The sequence below is a fragment of the Glandiceps talaboti genome, chromosome 1 (assembly GCF_964340395.1).
Source record: "Glandiceps talaboti chromosome 1, keGlaTala1.1, whole genome shotgun sequence".
NCBI lineage: Eukaryota > Metazoa > Hemichordata > Enteropneusta > Spengelidae > Glandiceps > Glandiceps talaboti.
In genome coordinates, this window is record NC_135549.1 from 5,353,278 (window position 1) to 5,368,694 (window position 15,417).

At 35.4% G+C, this 15,417-nt stretch overlaps 1 protein-coding gene across 1 annotated transcript; it reads left to right on the plus strand.

Annotated features, from left to right (window-relative positions):
- The first annotated feature begins 453 nt into the window (after positions 1–453).
- Positions 454–12,781, plus strand: LOC144432888 (short transient receptor potential channel 4-like). Its single transcript, XM_078121223.1, has 14 exons — positions 454–622; positions 1,269–1,378; positions 1,510–1,617; positions 2,399–2,578; positions 2,958–3,191; positions 3,669–3,856; positions 4,640–4,851; positions 6,233–6,372; positions 7,957–8,627; positions 8,976–9,171; positions 9,762–9,938; positions 10,681–10,719; positions 11,102–11,226; positions 12,211–12,781. The coding sequence occupies exons 1-14, from the start codon at positions 454–456 to the stop codon at positions 12,779–12,781; spliced, it is 3,120 nt and encodes a 1,039-aa protein (XP_077977349.1).
- Positions 12,782–15,417: the final 2,636 nt, after the last annotated feature.

Sequence of the window (15,417 nt, forward strand, 5' to 3'; positions counted from 1 at the left end):
TAATACATTGTGTAACGTAATTAGTACCCCCAATCTATATCTTATATGTCGCTAATTGAGGTATTTGTTTTCTACCTTATTCAAACATCATCAAGATGATATACATTGATGTACAATTTTAACGAGGTTACAATACTTAAGGAGACACAGACGCAATAACAAATCTAAGCGTCCCACTTGTTTGCTTTTACAAGAGACAAAATCACAGAAATCTATATCCAGTAGTGCAGCCGGCCGTCGCCAATTGATTGGTAACTACTGAAACGTTATCGTATATCGCTTGGGATATAGGATACGGTCATTCAGACATCTTAGTGAAAAGAATGTGACGTATGTTGAAAGTTTCTTTTAAGACCCTCTCTACTTCAGGCAGTAATAATTCCTATTTAAATTAATACATTAACGTATTTTTCTTTATGTCATTGTTTTTATAGTACTGAAACAGATCGGAGAATGGAAACGACGAAATTAGAGCTAGAAAAGCTGTACTTATCAGCTGCAGAAAAGGGTGATATTCATGAAATAGAAAAAGCAGTGACAGATACCTCACAGTTTGATATCAATGTTAAGGACACGAAAGGAAGGAGTGCTCTACAGTTAGCAGTTGAAAATGGACGATTAGGTATGCAAGATATGTGTATTTGATACTATTAGTCATGTGACCCTTTAAATATAGTTGTATGCCTTTACATTTTGTACAACAGTACAAGATATATTATTGCAATATTGCATACTGGGCGCTTTGTGTTTTTGAACATTTTATGAATTTATAGACATACATCAAGATGTATTAAATTTATCACTTTGGACTTTATCAATTTATCTACTGTATGAGATCGTAATATCTCCTAGTTAAGAGAGCGTAAACCAATTAATCCACTATCTAATCACATTTAGCTGTTGACAAATCTTTGCAGCCATTGGTTTTGAGTGCCTGGAAAGTGAATTTCTAATGTGTTGTGTGTCCGGATGGCAGTAAAGTATAAATAGAGTATACCTAACACACACACACACACACACACACACACACACACACACACACACACACACAAACACATACACAAACACATACACAAACACACACACACAAACCAACACATACACAAACACAAACACACACACACACACACACACACACACACACACACACACACACACACACACACATGTATATATATAAGTGAAAGGTGTATCTTGAATGCAGGAGGTCAATATAGTCATGAATCCAATATCACAAAGTATGAAAGGTGTATATTTGTCTCTTTCAGACATAATTAAAATTTTGTTACGTCTAAACGTTCACATCGGAGACACTTTGTTGTATGCTGTCGACACAAAGTTCACTAAAGCAGTGGAACTTTTGCTGAATAACTGTGGGGTAAGAAGAAAGGGTTCCATATTTATCTAATTTGTTGTATTTATTCTGTGCAAAGTTTTATAACTTTTTCGTTAATATGATATATCAGGTATACTACTTTTAAAAGATGTTTTTTATTTGATTTACTGTAGGAAGAAGACATAATTAACTGCCATGCCAATGTCGAATGTGGTGACTTTCATCCAGACATAACACCAATTATACTTGCAGCACATCAAAATGACTATGAAATCATCAAGGTATGACGTCTTTGTACATAGTATTCACTTTTCCCCCCATTGTGATACTTGCCAAATCGACCATCTTGAATAATGTATTATGGGAAACAAAGTATTATTCATTACATAATATCAGTAACAAGTACATTTTACCTTCCGAAAGGGAAGGTTATATTTTAGAGATGTCTGGTTGTGTCTATCTGTGTCATTTTTTTCTCAAAAGACGTCAAACGACATTTGGTAAACCTTTTCGAAATTTGGTAAACCTTTTCGTTATGGTTAGGGCTAGAACATAATAGGTTTTGGTTATCATCCATATTAATGACGTATTTGCATAAATAACTATTTCAATAACTGGGTACTATTTTAATAGTGGATGCTATTGATGATAATGAAGCGCACACGTTTGATATTGTTTGATGGTGTATGCAGTATTAAACTCCAATTACTCATTTGCATAATCATCAATTTCAATTAATTATGCAATACCTTTAAATGTCACAAATTATGTATAAATATTGATAATAACTAGGTGGATGAGTCCTACGAAGCTATTTAATATGACTGTCTTGATGAATAATTTGCATAATTAATGATGTTTTGGTAATTAGGCATAGCAAGCTTTAAATGTTATATGAATTGGTAAATATTTATTTGCCAATTAAGGATTGTATATTATGTATTTATCTTCAGTCTTAAAATTATCTGCAGCGATCAGTCGGCAACTTTTCAGTACAATGTCGTATTTTGCTGTTTGCTCATCAATTTGACTCGAGTCTTTTAATGTACATTTGTACGACAGATGCTTGATGCCAAAGGTGCACCTCCTATCGAGCTTTCAGATTTACAGACAGAAAAACACACCGTTCAACGTTCTGTTGGTACCTTGAATATTTACAAGGCACTTGCCAGTGAGGCATACATTTCGTTTATCGAACTCGAGAAAAAAGATAATTCAGACCCGATCGGAAGGGCTTTTGAGGTGAGTTATGCTCCACTTGTCACAGTCAGGATGTATACGCAGATTTCATAGCTCTGCTTTAATTTACAGGGTCATACTACACACATACATACATACATACATACATACATACATACATACATACATACATACATACATACATACATACACACATGAATGGTGTGTTGTTCATAATCACCTAAAAGGAAAATGGCAGACACAATAATGCTTGTATTGGGATATACTTTAGCATGGTAAACATCGTCTGGTAAGATGACGTTAGTGCCCACAAACATTTAATCTGAATATTTGACAGTGTGATTAACTTGTAACAATGTGCAATCAATGTACCAATGAAATTCATATCACTCAAACTATTATCACCCTTCGTAATTTGCAGCTCTCTGCTGAATTAAGAGAGTTGAGTTCGTCAGAGTACGAGTTCCGACAAGAATACCTTGAACTGGCCGATCAATGTGAACAATTTGGTGCCGACCTGCTGGGACAGACCCTCGATACAGATGAGTTGAGAACCATACTGAATCACGAATCAAAAGGCAGTACTAAAAAAACTCGGCGTCAACAAGATTTACCATCGAAGGTATTGTTTGCTGTCAAGACAGAACAACAAAAGGTAAGTCAACGCATGCAGTAGTGGCCATATTGATGGTAGCCTGTTTACAACACTTACAGTATATTCCGTTTATTCTCTCATACCTAAGCTTGTAACTAGAATTGCAAAAAGTTATTTATACAGTTTGAAAATCTCTACGCATAATTGCCGAATTAGCTTGCCCGTCATCATGGAGTATTCAAATGTATGCAGATAACACATATACGAATGCAGTGTATGCAGATTAACACGTGCAGTTGAGATAATTTACATAACTAATGATTTTAGGTAAATGGGCAATACCTCAGGAATGCAAGCTTCAAAGTTCATATAGTTTGGTGTAAGTAATTTATCATAGACAAGTCAGATTGTCTGTGATTATGATGTATTCTTAAAGCGTAGTATAAATTCACTTTTATCCTTTGCTAGTAGATAAATTCCATAATTATATTACCATGTTGAGAAAATTGAATGTTTCTTTCCCCTATTTTTTCTCAGTTCGTCACTCACCCTTACTGTCAGCAAGAGTTGATAGTACGTTGGTACCATGGACTTCCCAATTGGCGTGATTCGAGCGCACTGCGGAATTTTGTGATATCAATGCTAATAGTTGTGTTCTTCCCAGTTCTTTCACTAATGTATATCATCTTTCCATATGGAAAGTTTGGACGCTTCATGAGAATACCGTAAGTAGTTGTGTAAATGTGCAAAATAAAAACAAGCAACTTACACGTGTCGAACTGATACAGCCCGTGAAAAAAAAACCATTGCGTTTGCCTGAATGAAGCGAGCCAACGAAATGCTTGGCATGACGGAAGTGAGCCAACGAAATGCTTCAACTAAAGACAAAATTGGGTAAAAAACAACAATATAAATGATACAAAAGCAACATCGGTGCCTTTCTTATAGACAATGCTGTTATCAGTTTGTTTTGTAATAGTAAAAGTCGTACTCAATGTTATAACGTGTAGTGTTCAATCAGAAACAGAGTCGTGTGATCTGTGCTCTGGTGATTATACGTTGATGAGTTACTCACAGTAATTACATTGTATGTCTTTGCATGAACCTTGTCTCATTCCTCCTTACCACAAGACATCTTAAGCAAACGCACCGATGTGTTTTCGCGGGTTGTATGCATAACCTAGTCCCAATCATTGGGTAGGTAATTTTATGGTTCCATAAATTGATTTTGATCATACAAATGAATTTTTGATAACTCTCCTTGATAACAATTTACATTGGCTAAATTTAACTAACGTTTTTAACAAAGATTATCTTTGTGTGAAGCTAATGACATTGTATTTGTCTATTATATACCACAAATATCGACACAATAAATGTGTATATCTCACTATATGAATGTATTATCATCCCATATAAACAAAGATACAATTCGATTAATCAAACTACTGACTAGATTCATATGCAACGAGTATTCTTATGAATTTAAAATCCATTGTATATTACAGATATGTCAAGTTCCTGTTGCATACGTCATCTTATATGTTCTTTGTGTTGATGCTTTTCTTGTCTTCATCTGACTTTGTAACGGGTGACCACGAGCATCAAGTAGAAACAAATAACACTCAACTATACAACTTGATGGTTACCAAAATGCACAGTCAGCAGCGTGGACCTCTTCCATCTGGATTCGAATTCGTAATAATGGTCTGGATTTTAGGTAAAACTGCCAAAGCTGTATTGCATTTAATGATAAACAATTTGTGCATGATGTTATGTAGTATATCTGTATATTGCAGGGCCATGCTTCATACACGTTATCAACATATAACACACAGTGACGCAGCTATTATCAAATGTTACAATTGGAACACAATTTTACAACTAAATAGATTTAGAGTGATAGCAATGATGTTGTATCATCGCTTGATAAAAGTGTGATTCGTGATCCTTTTCAACATTATTTTTTAATAGCAAAACATATCATAACTATGAAAAATGCAAAATTGTGTATTAACAATGACAAGGAGTAGTGCAACTCTTGTAACCCACAAGTAGTACATGTAGTACTGGGACAGTTTGAAATCGTGATCATGCTTGGGGGCGTTGATTTTAAGGTGCGATTCCAAATATCAAGTTGACTGGATTTATTGTACAATGATAGTATGTGTACAGCTACGTATACATAATAATGTCATTTCAATATCCATATACTGTATGCATCGCCAATATCTTGTATGTGTGGAGAGCTAGCATGATCAATTTCCTACAAATTGTATCAATTGGTGATACACAACTAGGGACATACATCTTGTACATCGTCTGTGCGTGCGTCCGTGCGCAATAGGTCATTTCTCTGAAATACAATAATACGATTTCATTCAAGCCAGCACAAAAGTGACATGTCATAAATTTGTGAACATATGCACATAACTTGGTTTCACAGCATATCCTATTTACAGGTAATACCATAGAAAAGAAAGGTTCGCAAGCATTGCTTTTGGTGCTGTCAACACTTTTTCCCTAATGGTGACCATATTTGTAGTAACATATCAATATATTACTGCATAACCTATAAACAATATATTTCATTCAAGTGCCTTACTCCATATACCCACATACGAGCTTGTATCAAAATTATGTATTAAGTCCAGCCATTTCTTGTATATCATAGACCCTTTGTAGTTATGAGTATTTATTTGTTGCGGCAGTAACAATTTCTTTTAAATAGTGAGACCATTCTATCACATATAAGTGAAGTGTTTGAGGGCCTGTGTCTTTTAAGACTTGTTATATTTGACCTTGAATTTTCCCTTTTCGGTCTAATTGTACTAATATTAAGTCAGAAAATCATTAGGCCTACAGAAGTAACGTATTTTGAGGAGACGTCTGTCTTCTATGAAGACTTCAAGTTGTTATTCATTTCACACACTCCTTTAGAGAAACAAATTAATCACAGAGAAATACCAAATTCCAAATTAAATGTGTTTTAAAAAATGCATCAGAACCATACATAAGTCTTATTATACACATAGTTGTAACTTAATACTAACATGTGAGTAAGCTTACTATACTTTTTATTTTATTTGTTTTGTGATAAGGAATGATATGGAGGGAAATCAAGGAAATTTGGTCAGGAGGAATACTGGATTATATTACCGACGCCTGGAATATGATTGACGCAGTGCAGCTAGGACTGTATTTGACCTGGATAGGATTTCGAACTGCAGCATATATTCTTGTGAGTATTTGAACAGTTACCATCTCGGGCTAATGGCAAGTTCAAATTTCGCTAACAATTATAAGAGGTTATACATTTAGAAACGTAGTTATTTTATATCTTCAGTTGAAGCCACAAAGCCATCACCAAATATAAACCTAGACTTTCGAAGAGCTGTTTACCAGACATTTTTAGCAAGTGACATCTTTAGTTCTGAACCAAACACACATGTACTATACAGAGTCCCCGTGTGTTAAAATCATGATTATTTATACTCGCGGACACAATTTGTTACATGGATCTACCATCGTCAGAGAGTACATCTCGCCGTGCAAACACGATTTGCCACCTACTCAATATTTTCCTCTCGGCGCAATTAACGATTTGTTTTGCTCTCCGCACAAACAATTGCCTATAATAGCAACTGCACGATTATTGGCTCTCCATACAAAGATGTTGGCAATGCATAATGATTTCTCTGCACTGATCACGAATATTGAAATTACATTATCTCTATAGATCTCTTATTGTTAGAAGTTTTGTAACTCAAAAATAAGTTATTATCAATCCGTTGGTACGTACCCCAAACTGCCCTGAATGAAATTTTCGGAATGCTGAAATAGTTTTTCTATCTGTTTGATTTCAACTATATTTTAATAAATTATTGATCTTGCTGAGACCTTTCCAATTATATATCATATGTTACAACATTTCTAATGATGACTGAGATAGTACGAGTCTGTAAGGTATGCCGTGACGGGGCGCCCTCAAACATCGGCCAACCCCTAACACGTGTGAGAGGAGGCCGGTGAGGGCGGAACGTCACGACGTATCTTACAGTGTAAGATAGTACTAGTCATATCAATACTAATGGTCGCAGTGAAGATAAATAATTTTGCATCACCAACATTTTTCTTTGTGCGGAGAGCAAAGGCAACTTGAATTGTGATTAAGCAGATACTAAAACATGGCTAAATATCGTGAAGAATGGCAATGAGATCCGCTGCGATTTGTACTCCTTGGCTAAGGTACATATATGAGCCTTTAATATTGAAAAGTGTGATGGTCTGTATGCCCCAGATGCGATTACATACGATGCACTTGAGGCAATTGCCCAGGGATGGGGCACTATTTGGATGTGGGATGGGGCAATAAGCCTTGCTGGTGTTATGGATGGTGTACGTCTTATCAACTTCTTCCGATAACAATACATGTATATTCAAATCTGTCAGCAAGAGTCAAACTAGGTAGAACACTGTTTTATTGGAGTATTGTAGTCGAGAATATTGTATGATTACTTGTTTTTACAACAGTATCAACGAGGTATATGGTATACAATATTGATTAGTGTACAGTAAGTGTAATGATATAATATAGCAATAGTTTACATATGTCTGTGAACATACAAGACACAATTGTCGGAGATTTTATACGCGGACTATCAGGTACTGTCGTTGGTGGCTTTCTTAAATGTTCGTTCCAGATACGTCAATACACAATTTGTATGGCAAATAATTTACAAACGTTTTATGTTTCTGTGTGGATTTTCAAACTGAGTAAACGGTGCAAATCAAAGTAACGTTCTTTGTCTCTGAACATTCATAGGTAAACGAAGAAAGAGAAGAACTATCTGAAGTGAGTAAAAGGGCTGTTGACGACTACTTCTTCGACACGGATAACATCACCGGTTATGACATCATCGATCACGTCTCCGGAGAGCACAATGATACGCGCCTGTATGTGGAAGGATTGCTAGGCAGCATGTCTGCTGAAATCATCAGAAATATAACACAAATGGCGGAAAATGTGATGATATCGCAAGAATATGGCGAAATTTCGAGTAATGTTTCACGAAACTTGGCTTACATCATAGACCAACTTTCAATCCTCATCCCAACTAGACCACCACCTTTAAAGTCAAGAATCGATTTTGATGAAAGCGCCTTCTCAGATATTTCCTACACCACGCCTCGAAGTGATTGGAACCAGGCTGACCCAACACTGATTGCTGACTGCGTGATGTCAGTAGCCAACGTGATCAGCGTCATTAGAATCCTCCGTATAGTGGTTATCAACGAATACGTCGGTCCACTTCAGATTAGTTTCAGTAAAATGCTTGGCGATATTGTTAAATTTCTCTTCATTTTTGTTGTTATATGGTTTGCCTTTGCCCTAGGTATGACCGAGATCTACTGGTCATATACGGCCGCGGAAACGTTCCATTGCTTGAAGGATGGTGGAACAATGCACGATTGTAGGCAGCAAGATTTTGCAGGGTAAGAATATGAAATTAGGTAAGGAATGTTGGTAGTGGTCAAAACGTATATATATCTACCATGCTACCTAACAATTTTGTTGAAACGGAGCAACTTTTCCTGATAGAATAGCAAAATCGTCCCCATTTAAATATAATGCTTTCATGGCAGCAACGAATTCGAAGTTCAATATTCAAGCCAGGCGAGTCACAAATACCATGTACACAAAACCGTTTACTAACCCACATGTAATCTTTTGATATGATGCGAAAGCTTCAAGTTCTTTGCATATCGCATAGAAACAAAATGGCAAGATAAAAACTTATTAATATCGCGAGATATCTTACCACATTTTCATCTATTTCACAGCATCGTTCCTTCTCTCAAAACGCTCTTCTGGTCCCTCTATGGTTTGATTGATCTAGACGTACTGAGCGTCAACGCTGACCATGCATCTACGGAATTCTTTGGAGCAATGTTGTTTGCTGGATATAGTGTTGTTGCGATTATTATATTGCTGAATCTGTTGATTGCCTTGATGGGTACTACCTACGACGCAGTTGTGGTAGGTCAATTGAATCAAATAACTATAGTGTCTGCTATACATTCAATTTGTGTATTACTAAGACTCGGATACCTATTAAACATTTGACATACATGCAACTTCTGGTGAGATCCTTTCCAATACAATTTCAAATAAATGTTGTATTCTTTAATTCAATACCTTTTAGTAGTGGTTGGATTCCAATGATATTTTGTGTGATGAACCAGGCTAAAATGATAATATATATACAGACGTTAGCCGCGAAAAACAACAACACACTGACGTATTTCTGACGTAATTATGTCATAATGTATAGCGTGCAATCAGTAAACAGCGTCATGGGATCCTGGCTCCTGTAGTGTTTTTTTAAGTTATCGACACAAACTGCATTGTACGTCTTTGCATAAACCTTGTTCAATTCATGTTTACCAAAACCAACAAACGCACAGGTATTTTATCGCAGGTTGTAAACAAAATGAGAGTGTCTTCATGAAAGGATAACTGAACATACAAATCTAACTTTTCGATAAAGGTTATATGTTAATTGGCATCATCGATGGTGAACATCGTGATAAAATAGCAACGAAAATACCAAAACATTTCTTTTTCAGACAAATTCGGATACAGAGTGGAAGTTTTCACGTTCAGAAATGTGGATGGACTACTTTAAACATGGGGCCACGCTACCTCCACCGTTCAATATGGTACCAACACCAAAGTCAATTTTCAGAATAGTTGTGTGTATTTGGAATAAAACATGCGCCAAAGGATGCTGCAAGGAAGTGAAGGTAAAATTTGATTTTAAGTTTTCCTGTGTATTGCTTTATTTTATTATAAGTGTATCTTTAGCACATATGTGAAGTGATTTCGCTAGATTCAACTTTATACCTACATTAATTGTACACCCAAATGATAGCTGAGAGACAAACCATAAATTTTCTGGCTAACTATTAAAGTAAATGTAGGCCGCCTGTCAATATATGGTTGCCGACCAACCCTGGCTTTGTTGTCACGTGACTGCCATTTTACCAACCCATTGAATGACATGCCATGGCGCGCGGTAATATACCTAATCATCAATGTTGTGGGAAATCGAAATTTTTGTAGTAGAATAACGAAAGAATAACGACTGCACAACCAAGTACAGTGCAACTACCTACACGTACATGTACATTGTATACTGGTTGCGCGGTAACAAATCTCCTACAAATCACGCCTCATCTCCATACTTTATCATTTTATCACATATATTGTTTGCGGCACATTCGATACTTTCTAGGGCTTAGTGCCTCTGTGTAACGAAAATGCAACGCTATTGACACAACTTGGAAATAGAGGGCGCGTATCATAATTGCCACCATGTTGTCTTCACTATGTACTAGAAATTCAACTGCTATAGATAGAAAGGTTGAAAAGGAGACAGAAAATAATCAATTATATAAAACTAAAATAATAATGAATCTCTTATATTGTCGGAATAGTTTATCATTTCAAAGAAAATAATTAACGCTTTTATGTCGTTCATTGTAGGACTTGCGAGAAGATAGTGTAAATGAATGTAATTACAAGGTACGAAAACATGTATACATACTTATTTTATTACATATTGAGAAAAAATATAATGAATGTCTTACTTACATTGTTACTTTTATTACTATTCTATGAACATGTATGGACTTACATTGTATGTATGTATGTATGTATGTATGTATGTATGTATGTATGTATGTATGTATGTATGTATGTGTGTGTGTACGTACGTACGTACGTGTGTTGCTATGTGGTATTGTATGTTTATGTTCGTTATCCTTACTGTCAAATGTGTCTTTTAACTCAAAATAAAAATTCAAACCTCCATGTAAACGTGAGCGATATCAAGCGGGGTACACTTCTTCAAATCATGTTAGTTGCAGATGATATCGTTTGTCATCTCTGTCACTTTTTATTGCAGGATATCTCTAAAGTAATCGTCCATCGTTACTTTGCTGAGAAGGCAAGCATTGCCCGTGATTCAGGGGAGGGTGGAGTTTTCAAAGAAGAACTAATGACTATCAAACAAGACATATCATCAATAAGGTAGAGTATTATAATGTTTTTATTTAAGGAGAGGAAACGTATCTGACTCTAACAGTTGTAAGACATTGCTATTGTGTACATTATATATATATATATATATATATATATATATATATATATATATATATATATATATATATATATATATATATATATATATAGTTTTGGTAGTACTGGAACTCTTTCTTGGGTGTAACTCGGAGTTTCACGCATATTGCGATCATCAGACACTCAAACAAGACATATCATCAATAAGGTAGAGTATTATAATGTTTTGATCATCAGAGAGTGTCTGATGATCGCAATATGCGTGAAACTCCGAGTTACACCCAAGAAAGAGTTCCAGTACTACCAAAAATATTACGCTCTGCCACTGCGGTATAGAGCACTGTCTTAGCAGATTGATACTCACCGAGTTATATATATATATATATATATATATATATATATATATATATATATATATATATATATATATATATATATATATATATATATATATATATATATATATATATAAGAAAACATCTAAGGTCCGTCCTATGGTCAATTGTTATTGTTTCTACTTACATTTGTCATAGTTGTCATAGTGTATTCAGCATATACCAATCACAAAAGGCCCACGCAGGTGATATGGCAGGCCTGGTACAGCCATGGCGAACATGAATCCAGGCATATGGATTCAGGCCTTGACAGACCCGTCCCAATAGACTGACCTGTCACGCCTGCCTGTAGTAGGCCTGGCCCGGATGACAAGCTTGTCCCATAAATGTTGGGAAAGGCAAGAGGCATATGCACCTGTTAAAGTCAATCCTGTAATAGACACGTTGGTTTCTAGATGTGTACGTCATGTGATATCGTCAATAAACTTAGCTAAATTAGGAAAATGAGACAGAACACTTCAGCACAGTGTAAAGTTGTGAAATATATTGAGAGAAATGACAATATTATATATTGAAGTGAAACTTCTTTACTACTATCTAGATATGAAATATATGGTATCGATAGGCGTCTTCAGGGAGCTGTCAAACATTTGGATGGAAAAAGTAATGCAATTACTGGAGAAATAGAACATTTGAAATCTGCTGTCAAAGATAACAGAGACGCGGACCACGAAGAAATCGGTGTGGCACAAACCGAATTGATTGGTAGCACCGAACGGGGACATAACATGCTGGAAAACCTTGACCGAAAGTTAGCTGCCATGCAACAACAACAATTGAAAAGAGAGGAACGAGCTATTGGGGTGATGGGCGACATCTTAAAAGAGCTCAAAAGTGATATGGCCTCTAATAAGAAAGACGGTGCTGAAATGTTCAAGGAAATGCAAGGTCATTTTGACAACAGCCGCGTGCAAGGAAATGCTATGTTGAACGACCTTCAACAAAGATTATCTAGCATGCAACATGAATTGGCAGAGCAGGAGAAGAGTAAGATAGCTATGATCGGGGATATACAGAAACTAGCGGAGAAAGTAGAAACTCTCGGTTTGCAAGTCGCTAGTAAAGCAGCAGAAGAGGAGCAGAAAGCAGAGGACGAGCTTGATAATGCATAAGAACACACTGGCATAGAAGATGTTCTAATCGGCTGACCATAGAATAAACTCAATTCGTTTGATTGTCAATAATTACTGACATATTAACATGATTCGTACATGTATCAAAACAGACCTGTTGAAAGATAAACTACTGTGTATACAATCCATGCATATTAGCAGAATATAACAAATTTATTGACATGGTATCGGTCATCCCTTCTCTAATACATGTCACCATCTTTAAATGTTGCAGAGCTGACTTTTTTAACAGACTGTAACATTTGTAATCCTAACAACAATACCAAGTAGGGTTTTGACGTCAGCCTTTTTCTGTTAATGGACTATATTAGATTCTGGTGATACTCATACACATTTTTTGTTTCTGCACATGATCAATTGTTACATTAAAACGGTATTATATGTAAAATAAATCATAGAACACTATAGAACAAACAAGCGTGCGAATATTTTTGCGTCGTCGTTTACCAAAGTTGGTTAATATTGGCGACTGAAGTAGTAAAGGTATATTACCACTGAATCAACCAGTTTTAGTAAGTAAAATTATGTAGATGATTAAAAGTCAAGATATTCACGTCTTTGCTTTAGTGATTCGATTGATATATTTTCTGAATTTAGATCAGTTCTATGATTGTGGCTAGCCTTGGAAATGAATTGTTAAATTGAGATGTGAGAAGTGTATATACCTCAACAGACAGATAGTTAGACAGACAGACAGACAGACAGACAGACAGACAGACAGACAGACAATCAAATCTTCGATATGTACTGTACTCGGAATGAAATAAGTTTTTACTTTTTAAATTTGTTTTTGTTGTAATATTAGTGAAACACTTGTTTCACATTGGATAGTTAGGATAATGTTGAATACAATAACCCAATGTAGAAAATTTGTAATATATAGTATATAGTATGACAAACAAGTAGAAATGTACCATTTTTTATTGAATCTTTCATGATTTTATGTGATACTTATTGAAGCATGATAATTTGATATTCATACTTTCATTTTAAATTACCTTTTTTTCAGTGAATCTCTATGTCATCAACAAAACGTTAATATGAAACCATAGGGGGCCCAGGCTCAGTTAGTTTTGTTTACAAATACAAACAAACAAGTAAACAAACAAAACACAGACAAGTAAACAAACAAACAAATAAATAAATAAATAAATAAGTAAACACACAAACAAAAACAAGTAAACAAACAAACAAAATAAACCGACAAATGAGTAGATACATACATGAGTAAACGACAACAAACCAACGAACAAACAACCCCCCCCCCCCCTCCCCGCAATGATCACATATCCAGATGTGATCATTGCGGGGGGGGGTGTTTATTTGTTCGTTAGTTTGTTGTCGTTTACTCATGTATGTATCTACTCATTTGTCGGTTTATTTTGTTTGTTTGTTTACTTGCTTTTGTTTTGTTTGTTTACTTGTTTGTTTGTATTTGTAAACAAAACTAACTGAGTCTGAGCTCCCTGTTTTGAAACGATAGTTTGGTGCAAAGATTCTATTTTACTATTTCCAGTACATTAGATGATTTGAATAGCTGCATCAACTTTACGTTGTTGTAATGATATTTAGCTAATCAGTCATGCATGCGCCGTAGTGACATGTGGAATTTTGACTTCATATGTAAAGGCAATTTAGCAAAAAAAAGATGGTTATTAAACATTCTCGTTATTACTATGAAAATCCCTTTCTTTCTATTCAGTATGTTCATAATAGCCAATTAAATACGTATATATGAATTTGGAGAGAGAGAGAGAGAGAGAGAGAGAGAGAGAGAGAGAGAGAGAGAGAGAGAGAGAGAGAGAGAGAGAGAGAGAGAGAGAGAGAGAGAGAGAGAGAGAGAGAGAGAGAGAGAGAGAGAGAGAGAGAGAGAGAGAGGGGGGGGGAGAGATAGAGGGAGAGAGCAGACAGGCAGACACACACACACATACATACATACATACATACATACATACATACATACATACATACATACATACATATATGTGTAGGCCTGTGACATTTATCACCTGGTGCATCCACTAGCAACACTCTACACACATAGAAAGTACACCCAAAAGTTTGGCTGGAGTCTCTCAATTGTGAAATCCAAATATTTTAATGATATACATGTAATAGCTTTTCTTGTGACTAATATTTCACATTGTAAATCGTCCGATACCATGATCACATTTTTCTTCGGGTTTCTTTCTGCGTAGATAACGATTTACATGTATATTTACATGTCTGCTCTATGTGATAAATTCATCGTAATGTCCTTGGTAAGTTTACAGTAGACAGTTTATTCCTTTATTGCGTACATAGTTTTAAGAAATAGCGAATACCTGTTAGCTTACGAGTCGCTTAGATAACGTTTATAGATTTGCTTGTAATGTCATGTTGTACACGATATTTGGGTTAAATTTATACAAGCTATTGTTTACAATTGGCGAAATACGACATTTCTTATATGTGTTTCTAAATCTTCAATGGCCACTTCGGGTATGGTGACAATGTTTTTGTTTCGTGTACTCTGACAAGAAAAAACATTTTAAGAATCAATCGCCACAATAATTTGAAAAAACGACGTAATATTGGATTTGAAGCGCACATTGCAACTACTTTATATTCATTCA